This window comes from Rhinopithecus bieti, unplaced genomic scaffold, assembly GCF_001698545.2.
Source record: "Rhinopithecus bieti isolate Rb0 unplaced genomic scaffold, ASM169854v2 scaffold_17930, whole genome shotgun sequence".
NCBI lineage: Eukaryota > Metazoa > Chordata > Mammalia > Primates > Cercopithecidae > Rhinopithecus > Rhinopithecus bieti.
The window spans coordinates 971166-986678 of NW_016809035.1; the positions used below are offsets into that span (position 1 = coordinate 971166).

General features: G+C 44.5%; 1 protein-coding gene across 1 annotated transcript in view; it reads left to right on the forward strand.

Moving 5' to 3' along the window:
- Positions 1-15513, forward strand: part of ABTB3 (ankyrin repeat and BTB domain containing 3) — a 348476-nt gene that overhangs the window by 200201 nt on the left and 132762 nt on the right. Inside the window, exon 3 of the mRNA XM_017888278.1 lies at positions 10647-10796. Coding sequence (XP_017743767.1) covers positions 10647-10796 — 150 coding nt within the window. The remainder of the gene's footprint in view (positions 1-10646; positions 10797-15513) is intronic.

A 15513-nucleotide genomic window follows, 5' to 3' on the forward strand; every position in this document is an offset into this window, starting at 1 on the left:
TTTTTTTTTTTTTTTTTTTTTTTTTTTTTTTTTTTTTTTTTGAGACAGAGTCTCGCTCTGTAGCCCAGGCTGGAGTGCAGTGGCGGAATCTCGACCTCGGCTCACTGCAATCTCCACCTCCCGGGTTCACGCCATTCTCCTACCTCAGCCTCCTGAGTAGCTGGGACTACAGGTGCCCACCACCGCGCCCAGCTAATTTTTTTTTTTTTTTGTATTTTTAGTAGAGACGGAGTTTCACCGTGGTCTCGATCTCCTGACCTCGTGATCCGCCCGCCTCGGCCTCCCAAAGCGCTGGGATTACAAGCGTGAGCCACCGTGCCCCGCCTATCATTTCTTTACTCAGACAACTCCAGCACACAATTTCCCTGTCAGTTACACTCCAGGGCTGAGTTTTATCACACCACATGATGTTATGCCCATGAGTGTCACTACTGTGTAGGGGACAAGGGAAAGGCTTTTCAGAGAACTTTCAAAGGCCACAGTTCATGCTCCTGGGGGCCTGTTGATCTCCAAAATCTGACTGACCTATGACATTTCCATAGCTACCCAAGACTTAGTTGGAGGTCTAAAATACCATTCCAAGCCTGGAAGTTCTGGAATGGAGCCCTAGATCTTTTAGGAGGAGTTGGGGACTGAAGCAGGTATTCCCAAGTCCTGCCAGGCCCCAGGAGCTCTTGATACAGAGATGAGGAAACAGGGAGAGTGAGTCTCTTTCCTCTTAAGCCCCTATGAGGCGGATGTCACCCAGGACTCTTGGGAAAGTTGCAATGATAATGCAAGAAAGGCTGACCTCTGGGAGAGAAGGAGCAATGGCAAAGGAAGTAACTAACAATCTTGTTTGGATTACATTGAAAGGGAAGGTTCTTAGGCAGTCTGAAGCCAAACCGATGTAGAAAACAAAGATGAAGAATTTTCAGAATTGAGTTCAAGAACGGAGCTTGAAGTACACATGGAGAATAAGGTGGTGACCTTCTGAAAAGAACATGAAGATATTTGTGATTTGTGGATCATTTATTAATTTAACCATGAACACTGAGTACCACAAAGACAACAGGATGTATTCCTGCCCTCACAGGCTTCAGGTTGGCTGGGGAGACAGCCAACTACCCACTAGTATACTGTGAGAAAAACAGCAGCTCATAGCAGGAATGGGGTACCACTGTGCAGCACAGCAGGGTGACCCCAAGTCAGCCTGGGAGCTTCGGGACACTTCCCAAAGGAGCTCATCACTGGGGCTGGGACCTGCAGATGCAGATGCTTTTCTGAATTGGAGTGGGGCATGCCTCTCGCAGAGGAATGGTTTCAACAAACCAAGCCTGAATCTGTTTCCCACTGCCAAGTCTCTTAAAAGGGGTTTCCGGGCTAGTGTACAAACATTTTTTCTTAATCTGATAATTTCCTGTCTTGTTTCCTAATAAATTTAACAGTAAAAGAAAGCCTTCTGGCATTGTCTGTGTTCTTGGATTCCTAAATCTTTAGTTTCAGAGAACTTCACTTAGATTATTAGCAAACATTTATGGACCCCCTTCTCTGTGTCAGATTGTCTCTGTCTATTAACCCATTACAGCCTCCCAGCCATGCTAGAGGGTAGATAGTATCAAACACTTTATAAAGGGAGAAATACGCTCAGAGAAGCCAAGTCAAGAGCCCTGGCCATACAGCTGGAAGCCGGTAAGGTGGGAATCTGAACCTGGCCAGGTCCGTCCGATGCCCATTCAAGGGCTGGCGCGCTGCTGCACCCCAGCTGCTTCCTTCCCCTTTGTTAAAGCTGAGACCTGGTGCCAGGACGCTCCCCTTTACATTCTGGGGGTCACTTAACAGAAGACCAAACCTAGCTTGTCAGGCAGGACTTAGCAGAGTCAGCTCTCCTCCTGCAGCCAGAGACAGACAAGGCAGCACCCAAGCCTGTGTCCACAGTACCAAGGCTTACACAGTCAGCCCCTCCCCAGCACAGCTTTATACAATTATCTCGGGCTTGTGGCTCCTTCCCCAGTGCTATACCATAACCCTCCCCACACTGGGAAGTAAACCTTTGGTTGCTCACACTCTAATGCTGGAGACAGACAACACATTAACTGATAATATATAATATAATATAACACAGTAGTAGGTGCTATAAAGAAGAAATAAAACAGAGTGAGGGGATGGGAGAGTGATGCAGGGTGTTATTTTTTAGTAAAGTACTCAGAAAGATTTCTCTGATGGCTGGGCACAGTGGCTCACACCTGTGAAAGGACGTAATCCCAGCACTTTGGGAGGCCGATGAGGGCGGATCACTAGAGCTCAGGAGTTTGAGAACAGCCTGGCTAACATGGCAAAACCCCCTCTCTACAAAAAATACAAAAATTAGCTGGACGTGGTGGTGTGCACCTATAGTCCCAGCTACTTGAGAGGCTGACGTGGGAGGATGGCTTGAGCCTGGGAGGTGGAGGTTGCAGTGAGCTGACATCGGGCCACTGCACGCCAGCCTGGGCAATAGAGCCAAATGTTGTCTCCAAAAAAAGAAAAAGAAAAAAAAACAGTCTTTTTGAGGAGGTGACATTTGAGCAAATAGAGCCCTAACTGAGTAAGGGAGTAGGCTGTGCATCTACCCGAGAAAAGAGAGTTCGAGAAGAGAACAGAGCAAATGAAAGGGCCCTGAGATGAAAATGTGTTTGCTATGCCCAAGAAACCCCCAAGAGAGTCATTTTATCATCTCTGCCATCCCTGCCTTCCTATACACTAGGAAGATTCTTCCATAGGCCAGGCCCAAAAGAAATTGGCAGTTGGGAATTGCCTAGAACAACTAGATTCTACACAGCGACATGGGGAAAAGTGAAAAGCATTTTAAGACAATAAGTTAACCAACTCTCAGTTTCATAACTGATAAGTACCAGTTAGATATTGTGCATATGCAGCATAACAAACTACCTCTAAATTCAGTGGCTTAAAACATCAACCATTTTCTATTGCTCAGTCCTCTGTGGGTCAGCAGGGTGGTTCTTTGATCTTGGCCAGGCTCACTTATGAGTCTGGTCGGTTACGGGTTGAACAGGCAGCTCTGCTAATCTTGGCCAGACTCTCTTGCATTTTTAGGATTTGGCTGACTGTCCATTGGTCTAGGAGAGCCTTGGCTCCTCTCCATGTGTCCTTCTTATCCTCCAGCATGCTAGCCAGGCTTCTTCTCTTGGTGGTGGCAGGGTTCTAAGAGAGAAGAAGCAGGCAAGACTGTTTGAAGCCTACACTTGGAACTGGCACCCTAACATTCCCATCACATTCTGGTGGCCAGAGCAAGTCACAGGCTGGCCAAGATTTAACGGATGGGCAAATAGACCCTTGATGGAAGGAACTTCAAAATCATCATGCATGCATATAGACAGGGGTGAAAAAATGGAGACCATTTTTGCAGTCAGTCTACCTGAACAGATAAGGAATCAGAGACTGGAAAGCATAACACTGCTTAATTCTAGAGCAAGGAACTCTAACTTCTGGCCCCCAGGTTTTAGTGGGGAGTCTGGAATATTTTACCTATTCTGATGGAAGCCCCATCAACAAAGCTTTTTTAAACTCTGGTCAGCCTAGGGGTTTTAAGGATGTCCATTAAGTTCAAGAGGACTTTGAGGGCCCTGAAGACCAGAAATTACCCTGGGTCAAGCCCAGAGGTTTTCACTTAATAATTACTGGTAAAGAAAAATTAACTCGCCAGGCGCGGTGGCTCACGCCTTTAATCCCAGCACTTTGGGAGGCTGAGGCGGGCGGATCACGAGGTCAGGAGATCAAGACCATCCTGGCGAACACGGTGAAGCCCCGTCTCTACTAAAAAAATACAAAAAACTAGCTGGGCGAGGTGGCGGGCGCCTGTAGTCCCAGTTGCTCGGGAGGCTGAGGCAGGAGAATGGCGTAAACCCGGGAGGCGGAGCTTGCAGTGAGCTGAGATCCAGCCACTGCACTCCAGCCTGGGTGACAGAACGAGACTCCATCTCAAAAAAAGAAAAAAAGAAAAAAAAAAAGAAAATTAACTCCATACTTAATAAATCTACATGGTTCTGTTCACCCACCAGCCTTGATCCCCTAAGTCTCCCCAAAAATGACTACAAAATATATGGAAACCCCAGGAAGCAAAAGAAACAGAGCTAATGAGTTATTTCACTGTTTGTGCTTAATTTGTTATTTCCAACAGATTTTGAGGCAGCTTATAAAAATATGTACAACATTGTACTATAGATAATAAAAGGCAAAAATATTAAAATGCATTTCCTTATGTACACACGGGCTGCAAATTTGGCTGTGAGCTTCCTAGTAGGAACTGAAAGTAGGAAACACATCTACGCTATGTATCTTTAGACTTTGTCTTTTGTCGCATGGGGGCAAATTGTAAAGGTTTTCCATTTGAAGTTAATGGTATTTCATCACCCATGAAGTTTGTATACTTGCCTGTCAGTTCCTGGGTAATAATGCCAGGGAAAACATCTCACATATGGTTATACTGTAAGCTCCAGGAGGGCAGGGATCCAGCTGTCTGTGTACGACCATGTTCCCTAGTTGTGCCTGCCAGAGAGTAGGGATTGAGTAACCAAGAAGCAGTATGCTGAGTGGCTGACAGATTGAGCTCTGGAATCAGAAGACTTGGCATTCAATTCCTAGCCCCATTTTTAGGATCTATGTGACCTTAGGCAAATTACCAAACGTCTCTAAGTTCTATTGCATTCCCTATAAAGTAGAGATAATAATGGCAAATATTTTATAACACTTCCTCCATGCCAGGTACTTTTGTAAATGTTTTATACATACTAACTTTTTTTAATCTTCCTACAACCCTGTGAGGTAGTCACTATTAATATTACCATTTTACAGATAGGAAAATCAAGGCACAGAATGATTATACTTACTTGCCTAAAGCTACACAAGTAGTAAGTAAAGCAATCAGGGTTCAAACCCAGGCAATGTGAACCCAGAGTCTTTGCTCTTAACAGTTACCTTATACTGTTTCCTAATAAATGTTGGATTTCCTACCATATAGTGTGGCTGAGAGGATTAAAATAAATCTGAATTTAAACATGTAAAATGCTAAGCAGAGTGCTTGGCCCATAGTTTGTACTCCATAAAAGTTGGTTGTTCTCCTCCTTCATCACCACCACCATCATCATCATTGAAGGTTGGATGGATCAATGCTGATGGTTCTCTTACTTGGTTTTCTCTTTGTAGATAAGTAGCATCTGATATGGTTTGGCTCTGTGTCCCCACCCAAATCTCACCTTGAATTGTAATCCCCATAATCCTCACATGTCAAGGGGGGAAGCAGGTGGAGATAATTGGATCATGGGGACAGTTTCCCCCATGCTGTTTTTCCTGAAAGTAAGTGAGTCCTCACGAGATCTGATAGTTTTGTAAATGCCTGGCATTTCCCCTGCTTGCACTCACTCCTTCCTGCCACTCTGTGAAGAAGGTGCCTGCTTCTCCTTTGCCTTCTGCCATGATTGTAAGTTTCCTGAGGCCTCCCCAGCAATGTGGAACTGTGAGACAATTAAACCTCTTTCCTTTCTAAATTACCCAGTCTCGGGTATTCCTTCATAGCAGTGTGAGAATGGACTAATATAGCATCCCTGTCCCCTGCGTTCAATAAAAAAACACATAGACACAGAGAAAAGCCCAGAGGAGAGTGAAAGGATGTCAGGGCATTATATTTGCCAAGGGGCCATCCTATACATCTAGAAAGGTAGGCACATTGGGAGGCAGCAATGCACCCTGATGGCCTCTATCAGAGACACAGTGCCAGACATGGTTGGCCCAGGGTTTTGCCCAGAGCAGCAGCTCTCATATTTTTTGTTCAAAATGACCTCACCAAATGGTTGTCTGTCTCCGGTTGCACAAGATTGTGAGAAGATGATCTGCAAGGCCATTTGAATCCAGACATTAAATAAATGGAACGGCACATCTGTGGGAACAGGGTATTTATCAGGCACTTTCTATAGGCCAGAGGCTTTAAGCATATTATCTTGTTTAATCACTGCAATAAACCTATGAAATAGATAGTTGAACCCCTCTTCGCTGATGCGGAAGCTGGCTGGAGAGCAGGAAGTTCTTTGTCCCAGTTGCACAGAGGGCAGCTGCAGGATGGTGTCAAGCTCTGGCAGTGCTGGTATCTTGTTTCCCTTGCTCTACCCCACCTTGCCGCCAGGCCAGTCCCAGAGAAGAGAAACCTTGAATAAATGGGAATGTGGACAATCAAAGGCATTGGTTTGCCCTTTTTTAGGACCCATAAACTCTTTGGAGAATTTGAATGAACTCTCCCCTTAGACAAATGCACAACACACTCACAGTAACAGAATTTCAGGGAGACCGTGACCCCTCCAGCCCACTGTGGATCCTGGCTTCTGTTCACTTGCTCTTCAGGGAAATTATGTCCTTTAGGTCCATTCAAACTCATATTTGAACCTCAGTTCCCTCTGTTTCTAAACTTGGGTCTTCATCACCAGGCCATGGCCGTCCTTGGCCCCAGTAGTGGAAATAGACAAGTAGTCCAAAACTCAGGCCTGCATCTGACACTAAAACATGATGCTCGCACCTTCTTCCTGACCAAGCAGATTTTTACACAAAAAATAAATAAATAACTTCAGTTTATGTGTATACCCCACATAGAGTCTCCAACGAGGAAAAAGAAAATTAAACCCTGGTATATAATCTTTGTGTAATAGATCAATTATAGATTTCCCTAATCTCTATAATCTAACTCTCGAAGCTTCTTTGAATAATTTTCTTTCCATATTTAAATTTCATAACCCCTAAAAGAAGGAGAAATAATTCCAAGGGAAATTGTTGATTCTTATGATAAAGGACAATGTAGTCTAAAGCTGGGTTAGTGCACATTAACTGACTTTGCTCTCAGTTAACATACCTTGAGAACCTATTGTTTGCTTAGCACATGCAGAATACTTTGATACACATGATCTCATTTCACTCTTATACCTCACTCCCATCCCCAGAAGTCCAATGCGGAAAACAAAGTCATTACTATCACCCTCATTTCACAGAAGAGGAAACTGAGGTCCAGAGAGGTTCTGTGACCTGCCCAAAGTCAAACAGTGAGATGTGGCAGAGCTAAGACTGAAGCTCTGGGTTCCAGTCTCCAAGTCCCATTTGCTCAGGCCTCAACCAATATGTGAGGCAACATTTTAAAACATAGATCCGGGTTGTTGACTTGCTGCAAATAATGCAAATACCAAGAAAGCAATCCCGTTGAGAACATGTGAGTCATCTGTACTGTTAATTAGACAACCTTCTCCCCAACATTCAGGACCCAGGTCTCGAGTCTCCTTTGCTGTGAAGTCCCCTCTGACCATCATCCCCTTTTCCTAAGCAGAGGGTCTCATAAATACCCTGATAAATACCCTGTTCCCGCAGATGTGCCGTTCCGTTTATTTAATGTCTGGATTCAAATGGCCTTGCAGATCATCTTCTCACAATCTTGTGCAACTGGTCCTGAAAACTGGGTCACATGTTGGAGTGGGTCATGATTATCTGGTACTTTTTGCAGTGAACTCTTTAAGGGGTAGTAATTTCCTGAATTAGAGTCAGAGACACCAGGAGCATCGGATGAGGAATTGGCCCAAGATTCATTGCCGTGGCGACAGCTACTTGACTTAGCCTCTGACTTAATGTCTTGGCAGGTGGGCAAACCAGAGGGAGCAAGGATGACTCAGTGTGTTCCTGCCTGGGCTGAACAGGAGAATGACATGGCTGTCAAGGGAGAGGCAGGAGGCTGGGCTTGGATGGCGAGCATTTCTGGGAAGGTCTTGTCTTCCCCGAAAGCTGAGGATTCCTGAAGTATAGCACTAGGTAGTGCCCAGGAAATGGTGAATCTGTGTCACAGCCCACAGTGTTTTCAAACTGCCCATGTCGACCCATTGGTGGATCATGATGTCACTTTTGTTGCTGCAGTTTCAGCACTTTTTATTACTAAGATGGAAGAGAAGTGAAAAGGAAAACAAATGAGAGGGCCTCACATGTAGTAAGGGTCACTGTTATTTTCCATTAATTTTTTTAATGGAAATCATGAAGAGTGTGTGTGTGGGTGTTTGTGTGTGCGCACACCAAGCTGTGATATAAAATATATTCTTACTCTGAGTCACAGTCAAAAATATTTGAAAAAAACAAGATTGGATTAGAATCTTAGAAAAATATCCCTTGACTAATTTCCTGATTATAGAAACATTAAAGTCTAATGGTCATCTGTATCATTCATCCATTATTCATTATTTTTTATTTTTTTGGAGACAGAGTGGCACTCTGTCACCCAGGCTGGAGTGCAGTGGCATGATCTCGGCTTGCTGCAACCTCCACCTCCCGAGTTTCTCCTGCCTCAGCCTCCCAAGTAGCTGGGATTACAAGCATCCACCACCACAGCTGGCTAATTTTTTGTATTGTTAGTAGAGGCAGGGTTTCACCATGCTATCTAGGCTGGACCTGAACTCCTGACCTCAGGTGATCCACCCACCTCGACTTCCCAAAGTGCTGGGATTACAGGCGTGAGACACCACACCCAGCCCCGTTATTCATTATTCATTATTTATTTATCCAAAAAGTCATCTACTAGAGTTCCCTACCCTTTTGTCTCACCCTCTGTTAGATGTGAAGGTAAAACATTTAGGAGAAAGTGAGTAGCTCCATGTGTCTGGAGCCACCAATCAGGCAGTGAGGATGAGAGCAGGAGTGTAACAGGCCCACCGTATGAAGGTGCCCATCTTCAAAGGAAGCACCTTTGCTGAGACTGTGTGGTTCTGGCAGGGTGAGGAGTGGACTTTAACTACTGGCTTTGGCATTCTGTCTCCCCTCACCTGCTAGTTGGTTTAAATTAGTTAGCACTTGTCTATTGGCACTATTTTATTTCCAGATGATTTTGTCCATGCCAGTATCATCTCTTCAGTTTTAAATGATTTGAATATGTCCTATTCTTTTGCATCTCCAAAATGCCGAGCAGGGTTGGAAACACAGCAGGTATTCAGTAAGTGCTTCCACTGTATTGACAGATACTTGTTCTTTAGGTCTCTGATAAGACATCCCTTCATTCCTAATCTTCTCCTACCATAGAGCATTTAAGAAATGGTTTTGCAGCTACGTGTGTAACAACCTGTCTCCTTCACTTACACTGGGAGTTCACTGAGCATGGGATTATGTGTGTTCTCTCCATCACTATATCCTCAACCCCAAACACAGCACAATGTCTGTCTTGTTCCTTGTATCCTCAGTAGGATACTTGGTAGGTGTATCTGTTAGTTTTCACCACAATAATGGTGAGTAACTAACATCCCCACTATCTCAGTGGCATACCAAATAAGCATATGTCTTTGCAGGCAGCCAGGGCAGCTCTAAGCTGCAGGCCAGTTCTGGATCTGCTGTGTGTCTCTCATGCCAGGCTAGCCAGGGCATATTTTTCTTCTCTTTTCCCACCTTCAGATCTGCAGTTTTGCAGACAGTGCACATTTTTCTTTTTTCTTTTCTTTCTTTCTTTTTTTTTTTTTTTTTCTTGACAGTCTTGCTCTGTTGCCTAGGCTGGAGTGCAGTGGCATGATCTCGGTTCATCACAGCCTCCACCTCCCGGATTCAAGCAATTCTCCTGCCTCAGCCTCCCTAGTAGCTGGGACTACAGACACATGCCACCCACACCCAGCTAATCTTTATAGTTTTAATAGAGATGGGGTTTTACCATGTTGGCCAGGCTGGTCTCGAACTCCTGACCTCAGGTGATCTTCCTTCCTTGCCCTCCCAAATTGCTGGGATTATGGGCGTGAGCCACCATGCCAGGCCTAGGGCATGTTTTTCTTATGACCAAGGCAGAGGCGCAAGAGAGCAAGTTCGATTTTACAAGCAGTCTTCAGGCTTTTGACTCCATCGTGTTTGTTAACATAGCTTTGACCGAAGTAAATCAAGTAGTCAAGCCCAACGTCAAGAGGAAAGGAAATGCACTCGACTTAGGGAGTTTGGGGTGGCAAAGGAAAGAGTGAATATTTCCGAATCATCTACCCAAGTAAGTTCCCAGCTTCTCACTGAATGTTTATGGAATGGAAAGGAAGGGAAGAGAATAATTGGATTGCAGGGATTTCCCGTGGGTATTCACCATACTAGTTACAAAAGCCCATGGGGATTCTTCTACCTCCTGACATACAATTCTACAGAGAAAGCCAGAAGACTTGTCAAACAGGTAACAGCCCGACCATCCAGAGCTAGATTTGTTGAGCAAACAAAGTGAGCCCTCAGAAGCAATTTTAGGCAGAGACTATTCCCCCAGGGCACTGAGGGACTACAACTGCCTTTGTGGGGAGAACAAGGGGAGTGACCACCAGAGTCACAAGAAGTTGCATCTAGGAGTGGATAGCAACCCTTCCAGGCATGAGGAGAGGATTCTGTTTTGTGTCCTTTGGAAATGCATGTGTCCAGATGAATGCCCACATGCTTGCTAAAATCAGTAGTCAGGACTTCTAAGAGACCTTTGCAAATATCTGGGCATCCATTTCTAAAAGTAGTCCAGAGCACTGTTCCTATACTGGCTTTCTTTGCAGTACCAGCTCTGGTGTGGTTTGAGGTTGTGCGAAATGTTGCACCCCTCCCTCGGTTAACTGAAAAATAACAATATATTTTCCTTTCATTCTCTGTCTCCCTTCTGACTGCAGGGGTGCTGTGCCTACCAGACAGCCTGAATCTTCACAGAGACCCACAGCGGTCAAACAAGCCAGGAGAACTGCCCATGTTCAGCCAGTCGGAGCTGAGGACCATCGAGCAGTCCTTGCTGGCCACGCGCGTAGGCAGCATCGCAGAACTGAGTAAGTAGATGTTGGTTCTCCAGCTCTCATGCCTCAAGACATATTCTGTTTGTGCCCGAAGTGACACAGTGTCCTCATGCCAATCCCTCAGGGCACTACTTTGTAATCAGTGAGGTGACACCTTTTATTGAGTGCCTGCTGTATACACTAAACAATGCCGGTGGCATGGGGAAGGTAAGAGCTCTGAAGCTGGTTCATTTCCTGGTTCCACCATAAATCGGGTCAGGTTCCTAAGCTTTTCTGAACCTCAGTTTCCTTTTCTGTAAAATACAGAAAATACCAATGCCTACCCAGAGTGTAGCTGCAGTGATTCAATGAGCTCACATCCATAAAGGTGTCAACCTAAATAACAAACAGAGAAGGAGATTCTCTAAAAGAAAATCATGTTTATCTGGGAATAGGCCTTGCAATGAGAATGTGCATGCCAGAGTATATTCTCAGAGAAATACAACGTGTGTATTTGGGGGCTAAAGGAAGACAATGGTCTTTAACGGAAGAGTGAGGAGGAGGATTACAAAATTGTTTTTGAGATAATTATCCTTGGCTACAAGGATCAGTAAATAACAAGGGTGGCACCAGTTCGAGATTGGACTGGCAGTTGCTGGTCACGTATCTTCATATAAGTAGAGAGAGAGAGAGAGAGGGAGAGAGAGAGAGAGAGAGAGAGAGAGAGAGAGAGAGAGTGTAAGGATACCATGGCCTTTGTGCAAGGCTGTGATTTTTGCAGAGGTTTTTTGTGATAGTTCTTGTTATCAGGCATTTGTGCATGAGAATCTTCCCTTCATGGCCTTCCCTGACTCTTCATCAGGGATTTTAACACAAATGATTCCATTTTAATTCTGACAGCTTTCACAAGAGGGTTTGCCAAGGTGCCTGGCACATGGTAAATACTCTATAAATGGCTGGCTACTGTTGATTTCCACAGTGAGATCCACTTAAATCATATATCAGGTCACATCCTTCCTCTGTTCAGAGTCTTCCACTGGCTCTGGTTCATTGGTTCCCCATCTGACCCACAGGAAAAGCCAAAGCCCCAGAATTACTTCCAGCTCCCCCATCCCCTACCCTCCCTAGACACCCTCCTCCACCTTCCCTCTGTCCCCTACTTGTTCCTTGAACACAGCAGGCATACCACAGGACCTTTGCACTTACTCTTCCCTCTGCCTGAACTGCTCTTCCTCCAGGTATTCCCATGGCTCACTCCCTCACTACCTTCACATTTCACCCAAATATTACCTTCTCAATGAAGCTTTCCATGACCATTGTATTTAAAATCATAATACTCTGAGGACCCTTGTCTTAGTCAACTTGGGTCACTATAATGAAATACCATAAGACAACGTGGCTTAAAACACAGACATTTATTCCTCATGGTTCTGGGGGCTGGGAAGTCCAAGATAGAAGTGCAGGACAATTCAGTTCCTGGTGAGGTCTCTCTTCCTAGCTTGCAGATGGGTACCTTCTCCCTGTGTTCTCACAGGGTGGTGGGGTTGGGGAAGGTATTCCTCTTCTTCTAAATCCTCCAACCCTATCATGAGGTTCCACCCTCATGGACTCACCTAACCCTAATCATTTGCCAAAGGCTGTATCTCCAAATACTATCACATTGAGGGGCAGAGCTTCAACATATGGATTTGGGGTGACGAACTTTCAGAATATGGCAACTCTTCTCCCCTTCATTGCTTTACTTTTATCCCCAGAAGTTACCATCCTAAGATATACTCTATATTTTTGTTTTTTAATAATAGGCTTATTGAGATATAGTTCATATACAATTTACCTTTGTAGAGCATACAGTTCAGCAGTTTTTAGTATATTTACCAGGATGTGCAACCATGACCATAATCAATTTTAGAACATTTGTATTACCGTAACAAGAAGCCCAGTACTCGTCATCAACTACTCCCCTCCCCTCCCACCCACACTCTGTATTTTATTTTTTTAATTATCTCTCTATCCCCCTAGTATATAGAATATAGTAGAAACATTTTATTTGCTCACTGATGTAACCCCAGCACCAGGAATATTGCTTGGCATATAGTAGGCCCTCAGGAAACATGAAGGAAGGAAGAGAAAGAGAGAGGGGTTGGGAAATGGGAAAAGGAGGGAAAGAAGGGAAGGGAAGGGAAAGGGAAAGGGATGGGGAAGGGAAGGGAAGGGAAGGGAAAGGAAGGAGGGAGGGAGGGAAAAGAGGTACAAAGATGCAAAGAAGGAAGGAATAATCAAGGTTGGGGTGTCCCAAGTTTAAGTAATAATTTACCATGCTTATATACCCCCTAATTCAGGACTGTGCTCTCTGAGTCTGACCAACCACAGGAAAATAATCCTGTATTTACTTATGATCCAATTGATTATCAAAAAATTTAGCTGAGTATTAGTTACTGATGGAATTGAAGCATTGATCACAGAAATGCTAGATTGTGTTAAAGTGGGAGTTGGTATTGAAATTCCAGCAAATCCTAAACTATGAAGGGATTTAAGACCCAAAATGCGACTTCTACTTCTTCCCAGAGGAGTTCCCTGGACACCCAGATAGGCACCCTCCATTAAGCTTACGGCCTGCACCTCTGGAAAGGGAGTCAGTAGCTGATCGAAGCTATAGGGGGTGCTTATGGCCACTAGAGAGCTACTTTCCTGGCATCTGAATTTGGAAATTGAGCTTCCCATTCCCTTCAAACCTCTGAAGTTACAAAACGCCTCCTGTCACAGGGCCTCCTAGCTACGGGTCAGTCCTGTGATTCTTCTGAGACTTTTAGGTGCCACAACACCTTTGGCAATCTAGTGAAACCTGTGGACCCTGTCTCAGAATAATATTTTTAAATGCATAATGTGCAAATGATTACAAAGGAAACTGATTACATTAAAATTCAATCATCATAATATTTTTAATCTCAATTGTGGTATAGTAGTTCTCTGTTTTTTTTGTTTTTTTTTTTAATTAGCATGTGACATAACAAGATCTAGCAGCAGGTCAGATGTCCCTGTGATTTGGGGGTAATATGCGTGAATGCTATTTTGAGATGTCTGTGACAAGTGGAATGGGGTAAGGAAATACCTGCATTTTAATACGTACTCAGGGCATTCAGAGGCAGAAGGTCCAGGCAGGCAGTACTCTTGGAGAAACACTGCTCTAAGAAGAAGTGCCACACATTTGGGACTTCAGTATTTTCCAGGACATGCTCATGACCCTAGAAATGTAGGATCTGGCTACCGAGTTGGGACATAGCTTTGTGGGACAACCCCAGAAGAGGCCCTCATACCATGTGGCCCACATGCACTGTCCCTAGGGTCTCAAAGCTTTGTCCTGGGATGTCTCAAAGTCCTCGCGTGGCCTCCAGCACCTGGATTGGGCCCTGTGTAATTCTAGCGCTCTCTTCCAAGAAAGGATTTGCTAAACAAATCTGCTCTTCACCTAACAGGCAGCCTGCAGGAGCTGCTTGCCGCATAAATTGTTTTTAAGGACAATTTGCTCTGTAAATTAAATGCTGTCCTCATTGAATGTTGACTTTTGCATATGAGTTGTTGGCACACAAATGGGTGTTGCTAATTGCGAATGGGTTTTGTACATTAACTAAGTCAGCCCCGTAGAATGTGCACACAAGGAAACACTTTGATAAGTCACATTGGCGGCTGAAAGGAATAAAATTGCCTTTTTTTGTGATCTGACTGTCATTTAGACTGGCTTGTTCTGTGGTCTGAATCAATACAGCCTTGCTCTCTGTGTACATAGAGAGCTGTTCTTCATATTCAAAGGTTGCTCTGCCAATGTGGACGGTAGAAACCACTGTTTTTCCAGCAAAGGTGAGATGGAAAGTTTGTTCTCAGTCATCCCTGCTCTTGTTGAAACAGGGACACGTCTGGCCAGGGTCAAGAGGGGAGCCCTATTTTAATAGCTAATAACAATAATAATGGCAGCAACTGATGTTTAATGAGCCAGGGAACTATGCTAAGTGTTTACAGGAATTACTTCCAATATGTTATTATTGTCCTCATTCGATGATATGGGAATGGAAGCAAGAGGAGGTTAAACAATTTGTCCAAGATCAACCACACCTGTGAATTGAATGGCTCAAAATTGAATCCAGGCTTCTCAAGGTAAAGCTTTTATACTTAACCACGAAACTACACTATCTCCAGGGAAGTCCAGAAGATATTTCCACTCAGACCTGAGATTCCCCACCTCTGTACCATCAGGGTGTCAGTTGGGTCTGCGTTCCCTGCAAATTACTCTGAAGATTTGCAATTTGCTCTGTAGGGTGCACTGTGGATACTCTCCTGTAAAGTAAACTGGAGGTGCAAACATTCACAAAGCTTACAATACCTCCCCAAATACAGCAGGCGCTGCGTGATGACATTTCAGTCAATGACAGACTACATATATGATGGTGGTCCCATAAGATCATAATACTGGCCAGGTGCAGTGACTCACGCCTGTAATCCCAGCACTTCGGGAGGCTGATGCGAGGGGATTGCTTGAGCCCAGGAGTTTGAGACCATCTTGGGCAACATAGTGAGACTTTGTCTCTACAAAACATAAAACAAAATTAGCCAGGTATGGTGGCATGCACCTGTAGTCCCAGCTACTCGGAAGGCTGAAGTGGGAGGATTCCTTGAGCACTGGAGGTCAAGACTGCAGTGAGTCATAATCACGCCTCTGCACTCCAGCCTGGGAGACAGAGCAAGATCCTGTCTCAAGAAAAAAAAAAAGAAAGAAAGA